The sequence below is a fragment of the Corticium candelabrum genome, chromosome 6, assembly GCF_963422355.1.
Source record: "Corticium candelabrum chromosome 6, ooCorCand1.1, whole genome shotgun sequence".
NCBI lineage: Eukaryota > Metazoa > Porifera > Homoscleromorpha > Homosclerophorida > Plakinidae > Corticium > Corticium candelabrum.
Genome location: NC_085090.1, coordinates 1,924,044 through 1,934,709, shown reverse-complemented (window position 1 = coordinate 1,934,709; position 10,666 = coordinate 1,924,044). Strand labels below are relative to the sequence as shown.

Sequence of the window (10,666 nt, the reverse complement as noted above, 5' to 3'; positions counted from 1 at the left end):
GCTGTACTTACTACCTACTGCACATCTAGTTTGCTTTGAAGAAGGAAGACGGCCATTCCTACTTTTCTTGTCTTTGTACACATTCATCGCTCTTGGATGCTCATTCTTGGTCTAAGAATGCTCTGTAGTAGAGAGTGAAAGCAATTTTGTGGGTCCTCTTATCAACATTATGAAAAAAAGGCGAATCATCTGTTTTTGCGCATTGATTTCGCGCATGTCATCACAATTTGAACTGTTTTGCCATTTTAATCAATAAACAAACTTCAACGTATTCAAAAATCATGCGACACTAATTAATTACAAAAAATCCTGCTAAGACAAAAACTAAAAAGTTATAGCAACAAAAGAACATTGACATGCCACTTTCGGTCCACGTTTTACGTAGCAAAATCTCAAACTGCTACATACCCACAGCGGGGTGTCCCTATAATTTTGTCCAAGTCTGTACACACACACACACACACACACACACACACACACACACACACACACACACACACACACACACACACACACACACACACACACACACACACACACACACACACACACACACACACACACACACACACACACACACACACACACACACACACACACACACACACCACACACACACCACACACACACCACACACACACCACACACACACCACACACACACCACACACACACCACACACACACCACACACACACCACACACACACCACACACACACCACACACACACCACACACACACCACACACACACCACACACACACCACACACACACCACACACACACCACACACACACCACACACACACCACACACACACCACACACACACCACACACACACCACACACACACCACACACACACCACACACACACCACACACACACCACACACACACCACACACACACCACACACACACCACACACACACCACACACACACCACACACACACCACACACACACCACACACACACCACACACACACCACACACACACCACACACACACCACACACACACCACACACACACCACACACACACCACACACACACCACACACACACCACACACACACCACACACACACCACACACACACCACACACACACCACACACACACCACACACACACCACACACACACCACACACACACCACACACACACCACACACACACCACACACACACCACACACACACCACACACACACCACACACACACCACACACACACCACACACACACCACACACACACCACACACACACCACACACACACCACACACACACCACACACACACCACACACACACCACACACACACCACACACACACCACACACACACCACACACACACCACACACACACCACACACACACCACACACACACCACACACACACCACACACACACCACACACACACCACACACACACCACACACACACCACACACACACCACACACACACCACACACACACCACACACACACCACACACACACCACACACACACCACACACACACCACACACACACCACACACCACACACCACACACCACACACCACACACCACACACCACACACACACACCACACACACACACACACACACACACACACACACACACACACACACACACATGTATATCGATTATCTGAGTTGTCATCTTCTAAGAAGGTCGGCACCGTCAGTTTGGGTCAACCAAGACTACTTTACTTCTAACAAATGCATCTAGAAGGTTCTCTCATCTAGTAACAGCTAGAACCGAAGAAATATGGATAAAATCAAGGACTAGTTTCAGTCATTTCAAAAACAAAAGGTGTAATTACCTTACAGGGTTGCCACGCCCGCCAATAAATTCGTAGTCTACGAATTTTTGCTGCGGAAAACCGCGCCAACAATTGATTTTAGCCTCAACAATGATGCACAGGTACGTACCCCAATCGCAACACGCCTAGGGTTATCAACACCAAACAGTTGCTGCACACGTACTGGCAAGCACCTACTTGCAATCATTCACAAATTAACACCACGTGCACGTCACTAGACACAAGCATCTCAACACTTGTTTATACAGGTGACTGAGAAAGAACAAGGAAGGTAGTCGTAGCATACAACGGTAAATCACTTCAGTGCAGCACTTTGTCGCAGGTTCTCTTACTCTCTGTTCACTTACTCTCCGTTCGCTATGACCTCGAAGGTACACTCAAAAAGTCACGATCAGTAATCAATATTGGAACGTCCTGCGTGACTCCGCCTACACTAGCCAACAACCATACGTCGAGATTACACGAGCGATAACAGTGAACGCACGCTATACATTCCAAAGTTGTTTAAATGTTCGTTCCGTCGAATCGTCGAGTCGGTATTTTCGTCGAGTCGGTCACTCGCCACTTCCGGTAGGACGACTACGGTAACCCTCGCTACGCTTAGGTTAATTAACTAACAACTAGTAATCTAATCTGCCCGTGCAGATCGAGAAAGGGCCAGTGAGCTAGTAGATAGATATACTGCAAGTGCAGTAAGACTGCAGTACGACTGACTGTCTAGTGAGTCACACTACTTATACACGTACAGACTACACGCTCATGCTCAGTCAGTCCATCCATTACACTCGGTACCCCAGATTCTGTCTCAAACTCGATGCAACGTCCAGTACTGGATGGGCGATTTCCCACTCTCCTTCCGGTTCCGCTGCCCCTGGTCAGGGGCGTAGCGTGGCATGGGCTAGACCAGGCTATAGCCCATCATTTGTAGGCGTGTTCATAAAAATTGCGGGCTGTAAATACGGGTAGGGACCAAAGCTGTACGTAAAGTCCATTCCAGAATTAAAGTCAGTTGTGGCTTTTGGGAATGGCTTAGGATACCTACCACCCTAAAATGTACCGGATGCTCTAGTGTTGTAGCAATCACTTACGGTGTCTCATTACCATTGTTGGAATACGTTGCCAGTAAACTACGCAAAACAAAGCCGACTGTGCTGTAGAAAGCGATAGAGAGTGATGGTGGCTGTACCTATCGTCCAGATTACATTCTCAAGTTGTTTCTAGTTACTATACCTAGGACAGCGTACCAATCTAATTACAGTAGGTATGCAACTAGAGCAGTACATGATTGACAAGCCTTCCATCTCATTATTTTACCGGAAGCATCACATATTTTTGCTTATCTCCAGTGTAATGCATCCTACAAACAAGAGGTGTCCGTAATTGAATAAAGCAGACATAGAGCTTTCCAATGATACCCGTATGACCCAGTCCGTTTTAGTATGGTTACGCGTCAGTAGCCCACTTTCGCTCAACTGACTTTAACTCTGGAACGGACTTTAGTATAGACTTCTAGAAATGGGGGCCTAAACTTCACGATGCTAGGGGACACGCCTAATTTACTGATACCGTACTAGAGTCATGTTTCGCCCGCAAAATGTGCGCAGGGCATCAAGGCCATGTAAGCCAGTGCGCATACTCGGAAGGCTGTACTCGAAAATCTCTGAATGGGTTTCGTCCTCGAGCTCTTTTGTTGTTATTTAGTTTGCTTGTGGTGTTTTTAACGCTGTATCATCGTCAATGAGTGGATCGATTGAAGGAAAAAAGCGCCGCGAGTCGGTCGGCGTCAACGGCAGGCAAACGTCAAGCGCAGGTCAGTTGTACAGTACGTATACTAAAGGGAGGAAAGAAGGTCCGCAATAACGAACGTGGGTCCAAAGACAGAAAACTTCAGCACGGTAGTATTATTGACTCGTTTCCGGGCAACAGCGCAAAATCTTTATTGTGTGAGAGCCCGGATGCGGCAACTTCAGAAGCCAACTTATCTCAAAACTTGTACGTGGCACGTGTTCAAATTTCAAGGCATAGTGTAGCTGTTGCAATATAGTTCTGAGCAAAGTGTAATTTTTCAAATATTACTTTTGGCATGCTGTAGAGATTAAATGGGAATATGCACTTGCTACTATACTTGTGGCTGCATTGAGTTCATCGAACTAAACTGTATGCTTATGTTAGACCAACTCAATTTGTGTTTATTATTTGCTTACTATCACTGTATTGGAATGTTGACTAAGGGCAATATGATCTAGGTCTCTCTGCTCCTACTTCAAATAACCACATTCTTGGAATTGAAATTTCTTATTAATTAAATGCTTGTATCACTTTAACTTAAGATAGCAAAATACAAGAAAACAAGAAAATTGCACCACGCTTAATTAATGGACACATTTGAAACAAATTGTTTAGTTATATATGAGTGTTTGTATTTGATATTTAGTTATCGACTCTCAGTTAGAAAGTGTTTTTCATTGACAGGTTTTTCTCAACCGCGGTGGCGAGGTTCTAAATCAGTGACTCCTCGCCCACGTGGTAAATATCGTGTAACACTTCATCACACTTCTACAGACAGCAAGTTGAAGACTCCATATGCATCAAGGAAAGTTGTAGGGTCAGCATGCTTCTCTGCTATGGGCTATCCTCGCGTTGTCAATGGAAGATCAGTTGTTACTCCACCATATAATTCACTAAATGATCCACACCTTTCTCAGTACTATGCCAAGAAGTTTGGCCAAGTCTCTGGAACACCTCTTGTTACTCAGAGATCTCGGCCGGTATGGTGTTTTGATCATATGGTGTGAATACTAAAAGTAGTTTGTAATGTGATTTAGCTGTCGCCGTTAGGTATGAAGGGGTTGTTTGTAATTATGATGTTATGTTTACATATCTGAACTAGTTTCAAACAGTCAGTTGCATTATTGTACGCTATTCACCAGACTGACTTCTTTGTCTCAGACCTTTACAATTTAAATCAAAGACCTCTTAAGAAGCAACTTTTGGGCAACATGGATCATGATCAGCTTTCAGAGAAGTTCACAATAGAATAGTTTTGTTTGGAGCTGTCAATGTAGTATCAAGGTTTAGCTATTCATAGTGACCCATTTGTGATAACTTTTGTCATCAGATTGCACAGAAATTTCTGCTTCTGCTAGTAGAGATGACTTAATTAATTGACCGAGAGAACTTCCTCTTTTGATTGTTGAATTAAGGCAGTTGGCAAAAGAAATTACAAACGCCTAGAGAAAGGAAAATTTTGAATTTTATTTATTTTTAATTAAACTGTAAAGCCTGATTTACACTAGGTATGCAAAGCTATGCAAGCTAACGAAATTATAACTCAATCATTTACACTTGCCATTATTCTGAATGCAAGGGTAAAGGCAACGCAATGCAAGCACTTGACCCTGGTTCAACTTTCCTGCCATATGCAAGCAACAATGCAAGGTGGATTCTTCAGATGCTGCTCTTGCAGAAGGGTGGAATCGAAATTGCACACACTGTTCTATGATTTACATAATAAATTGTCTCCAGTGAGTCACCAGTGACCAACTATTGGCTATTCTTTTGCCGGGATGTATCTTTTGAGGTCTTATGGTTTGGCATTTGATAATATTGCCGACTAAGCCCAGTAAGAAGACCTTCAGCTTTCATTCAAGAGATGATTTTCTAAAGCATAAGAGATCTGTTGACCTATGTATACGTGCTAGTGAACAGATACCATGCGATATACTGTGAACAGTCTTCCATTACCTTGCCTTATATATTTGTTTGTTGTAGGTTACATGCCTAGCGTGATGGGCTTGGAAGCACCCTTAATTAACAAGAAATAATTTTGTTATTAGAAGAGAGAATTTTGTTTTGTGGCAACTGAACTTCCTCTTTCAGAAAATTGTGGATTCAGGTTTGTCATTGGTACATACTTGTCAGCCACTCTTGTACACACTATTGGCTGATGAAACTAGATTGAACACATGGAACATCTTTTTTACACAGTTTTACCAAACAATGACATCTGCCATGGTGTCTTTGGAAGATCTTTGGATTTTAGCATTATCAAGCTGCATATGTTGGAATTCTACGTGCTTGAAGCATAAATGTGAAATCTTGAGTTTCTGTGCTTTCTTGCATTTGACATGCTTACATGCTATGGCACTTGGGGTATGTTGGACCGCATGGTCTTGGTATTGCAACTGATATGTCACATGCCATGTACAGGGAGAATGCATGGGTCAGTGATGAAATGATACTTTCAATAGTTATTTGTCAATGGTAATGTGATAACTATGTGCCACCCTGAGCATTGGATGTGTGATGGAACTGAAGTGTTCTGTGTTGGGCTAAATGTATTATGTTGGGACATTTATTCATATACGTACTTTTAACTTTAATAGTTGGAACACCACAATAATATACCAAATGCAGATGTAGAGATAGACTGCTTTGTCTGTCAAAACTATTCAAAGCTTTTATTAACTTGTGTATGGTAGTTTTGTATTGACGTTTATATATGTTTGCTTGTAATTTTATGCTGTAGACAGATGTTTTATGATTTCATTGCTATTAAGCTGATGATTTAGAGAGAGGTCACCATGGAGTTCTAGGGATTTAGTCAGCAGGCTTGTACAGTAATTGTCCATGTTTTGCTATAGATCACTTTTTCTTGGAATTGTGTTGTTTACTGCATTTATGATTCTAAATTTAACTTGCACAGCTATAGTATAGTATATAGCTCATTTTACTACTGGACTGAGTCACTCTTACAGAAGAAGAAATGGGAATGCATGAGGCTACTAATTTAGCTAAATTTAGAGCATCAGATGGTGTAAGAAATTATAATGCATTGTAGCACTAATTTTCATTATTACACACAAATTGATTTCCCAGTCTGACGGGTAAGACATTTTCAATTTTTTGTTGCAGATGTCAGGGATACATGGAACTACACGAACTGGTGAGGTGACACATTTAGCCATTGTGTTTATCATTTTTATAATCAGTTTCTTAAATCAGACCTACTTGGAAATTGTCAGTTTGTCCCATACAAAGTGACTGTCATTACTGGTGATCAAAAGGCAGGAGGAACTGATGCTAAGGTTTGTTGGAGCTTTTGTAGCTGTAAAACTGCTATGCTTATGTATCTTGAAGCTTGTTATATTCAGCATGCTTTTGTCAATACTAGCAAGTAGAAAAGTGCCTGCTTAGTGAGTAATGTTTTCAAAGGGCTTTACTACTTTTGGTACAAGTGTCTTCGGTATGTATGTAAATGTATGTTGTCTGTACTTATATATTAGTAAAAATGGCATTTTTGAGACAACCAAAAACTGAACTAGCACCAACAATGAGTGACATAATAATGTTGCATTGTGATTGAAATGGCGATGGCATATTTATAGGAACCGAAGTATCATGATTAAATGCTAGGTGTCAAACTGAGGAGAGGAGAGTTTGGTTCAGGTAATTCCTGTATGCATTTGGTTTAGCAGCACTGATAGACTCGTACCCAGTCCTCTTCTTGCATGCCCGTATATTCACGCAACTGTCGGGTGGTTGCAAGGCCATTTTTCCACTGTATCTGTTTCCAATGGACCAATTAGGAAACTTGGAAAGAGGGTCATAGTGATCATAGTGTAACAAAACCATGGTAGAACATTTAATCATTTTAAATTGCTGGAAATTAGGTCATCGACTAATTAATTAAAAGTATGTGTAATCTACAAAATACTATGAACTGTGCAATTCTAGCGAGGTGTAATTTATTATGTTGACAAACACGACCAAGTTGTTCTTTTGATCGCTAAAGGTGCAGTCTATTGCACGTTAATAGCACTGGTGAATGCCCTCATGCATGACAAAGAGTGTCCCATATGCTTGTTTCTAGTAGAGGAACGTGTCTGTTCCTTTGTACCTGATTAACTTATTAACAGAATTAATGCTTATGGTATTGTTATAGTGAGTCTCTTTTGTAGCACCAAGTAAATGAAAAGATCAGTGAGTAGGAGATAGACTAAATAATTAGTTAATGTATAGTTTATCATAGATGCAAGGCATTTTGGGATTCCTTTTGTCTATTTATGTGAATGTATAAACTGATCGTCACTGGCAATGGAAATACATTTTTTGTTGAATTACTCGATTAATTAATTTGCAGACAATTCTTTAGTTATCGAACATTGCATTTAATCTGCAGAACTAGATTCACTCCCCTGTAGATACGCACGCGCACACACACACACACACACACACACACACACACACACACACACACACACGCGCGTAGCCATAACATTACATGCTTGTAGCTTTGAAGTAAGTAAAACCATGGCTTCAGATACTAAATTTAGCATAGCAGCAAATTATAGCGCACATGTGATAGTAGCAACTTATCATCTACTTTGATTTTGGCCGATTTTGGTATACATATTATTTTCTCCTTAATGAGTGGTTACAGTATGTGCTTACAGTTCTGCATACTTTATCATGCAGATCGGGCTGCACATTTGGCTATTGTATAGTGTGGTAGTATATATGTATTAAACTATGATGTGGTTTGCTTGTGTCCAGCTAGAACATCATACTGATCAGCTGTAGGAGGAAATGTCTTTTTTACAGGTTTATTTTGCTGTTCAAGGAACACATGGACGATTACACAAGACTCATCTGTCACAACACCTACAAACTGATTCAGTTAGAGAGGAAAGCAAAGGTGTCAGGTTTACTCGTAACTCAGTGAGGACATTTCTTGTGAAAGGACCAGATTTTGGAGAACCGGTCAAAATGAGAGTAGAGGTAAACAATCAGTTGTTTGATTGCATGTTTATATTGAATTATAATTTGTGAAACATAGCAAACACATCAAATTGCAATGACATTTGTTGTGATTGAATATCTTTGTTTCTATTTGTTTTACTTCCTTACATCTGCATGTGGTAATGATAACAGTGTGCACCTCATTAAAATTGATTAACTGAATTGTTTTATTGACCGTAACTAGTAGTGGCTTTTTTATATGACTTACTATGAATAGTAATTGTATGGTTTTCGGTGTTGAAGTTAAGTAATTTTTTCAGACCAACTCAGGATGCTCGCTACAGCGTGGCAGCGTGGCTCTGTGCCACGCTGTAGTAAGAGTGTGCCATGCTTTAGTAGGAGTGCACCACGCTCAGAAACGGGAGAGAGGAGTCCAAAGTCTTACAGTTAAGGAATGTTTGAGAATTCCATACTACTGAAACACAATACTAAAGGTGACAATAGCCACAAATCTAGGCTCTTACAAAATAACGCGTGATGGCAGCCTCATCCCAAACATACGATTGCAGTCCCGGATGCGCTGCCTCTGATTCCAGTCCCGGACACCCTACCAGTGACTCGGAAAGTACACCTTTTGTCCGGGAAGTACTGTAGCACCTAGAATCTGCTCTAGACTAGTCATGACTTTATGCAAAGCAACAACAGTGGTCCACGCCAACCAATGCTTGACTAAACAAACTTTCTGTAATTTTGCCTTGCGCATGCGCAATCTATGAACATCGCGAAGACGGGCTTACTGGCGATAAAAGTTGAGTTTTTTGCCAAGGCACTTGAATGTATGTTGCACGCAATAGCTACAACGCAAAGTTTACCTCACCTGAGATTGGTTTCAGTGCGCATGCGTCATGGACCCACCCATCCCGCCATGCTTGCAAAAATCTCTAGCGAGAACTTTGCCAACTAATGGTAGAGTAAACTGGATTTGCGGTATCATAATTAAGTTAAGGTAATTCTTGCTTTATTGCGGAGAGATGGGATGACAAAAGGAGTGAAAATGCTTAGAAGTGGTTGTTAGGTACAATAATGATTGTGAGAAGGGAGAGTCATTGTTTGAATGCTTCGATTGAATGTTTGTAGCATGATGGATTAGAAGATCGACACAGTTGGTATTTGGAAGAAGTACAGTTGACCAATACAGTGAATAACAAGTCTTGGCACTTTGTCTGTCGTCAGTGGTTATCTCTCTACAATAGCGACTGCCAACTGAGTCGTGACTTGGCACCAATTGTACGCAGCGCTACAAAGAGACAGAAAACAAGTGAGATGCAGCATGTTTGACTGTATTTGTTGTGAGAATTGTGTAGTTTGTAGTGGTGTCATTAACTTAACTATAAGGTTACATTGTCATTTATAGGATCAAGCTATCGATATTACTAAAGAGGATTGTTAGTTTTGTGAAATACTTAGTACTAAATGCCCTGATTCTGTTAGCAGCTTCCTTTATGAAAGGGAAGTCCAACGAAAATGAACTTAACTTGTTTGAGTAGATCTTACCAAGACAATCGATCGGTATAAGTTACTCCGTTATTTTCGCTTTGGTATACAAGAACAAGTGATGTTTCTGTGATGTGCAATGCCCACACGCCTGCTCCGTGCTTCCTGGTGGATTAAGCTCCGCCTACTGCAAACGAATCAATGCATTTACGGATGACTGCTACAGATATATCGAGAATTCGGAATGTGAATGCGAAGATATTATGAAGATCTGCCTTCTTGCCATCAGTGGTTCCTCTCTAAAGTAAAATGGTGTCAGTAGAGCTGTTTTCCGCCAGACTTTGAAGCAGAATTTCTCAATACCACGGCTTATCTAGAGAACGCGCTTGTGCTTGAGTATTTGTTTATCCTTGTTCTTTTAATATCCGAAGAGAAACGTTCTAGAGAACGCGCTTGTGCTTGAGTATTTGTTTATCCTTGTTCTTTTAATATCCGAAGAGAAACGTCTGGCGTGTGCTACAGAGGACGTTCCTATTTTCACATCCGGTCTGCTCACTTTCTTTTGCCGCTGATTTGTAGAAGGTTGCAACTCCGGATGTAATAATACGATCATCCT

The 10,666-nt window shown here is 41.2% G+C and overlaps 1 protein-coding gene across 3 annotated transcripts in view; it reads left to right on the top strand.

Moving 5' to 3' along the window:
• The first annotated feature begins 3,235 nt into the window (after window positions 1-3,235).
• Window positions 3,236-10,666, top strand: part of LOC134180693 (lipoxygenase homology domain-containing protein 1-like) — a 55,355-nt gene continuing 47,924 nt past the window's right edge. For 2 of the 3 annotated variants that reach the window (XM_062647879.1, XM_062647877.1), the window contains exons 1-6: window positions 3,236-3,625; window positions 4,288-4,583; window positions 6,730-6,760; window positions 6,820-6,902; window positions 8,419-8,595; window positions 9,694-9,874. In XM_062647879.1, coding sequence (XP_062503863.1) covers window positions 3,553-3,625; window positions 4,288-4,583; window positions 6,730-6,760; window positions 6,820-6,902; window positions 8,419-8,595; window positions 9,694-9,874 — 841 coding nt within the window. In that variant the 5' untranslated portion in view covers window positions 3,236-3,552. Of the gene's footprint in view, window positions 3,626-3,707; window positions 3,808-4,287; window positions 4,584-6,729; window positions 6,761-6,819; window positions 6,903-8,418; window positions 8,596-9,693; window positions 9,875-10,666 lie in introns of those variants that run through there. The other variant, XM_062647878.1, reaches the window with a different exon arrangement.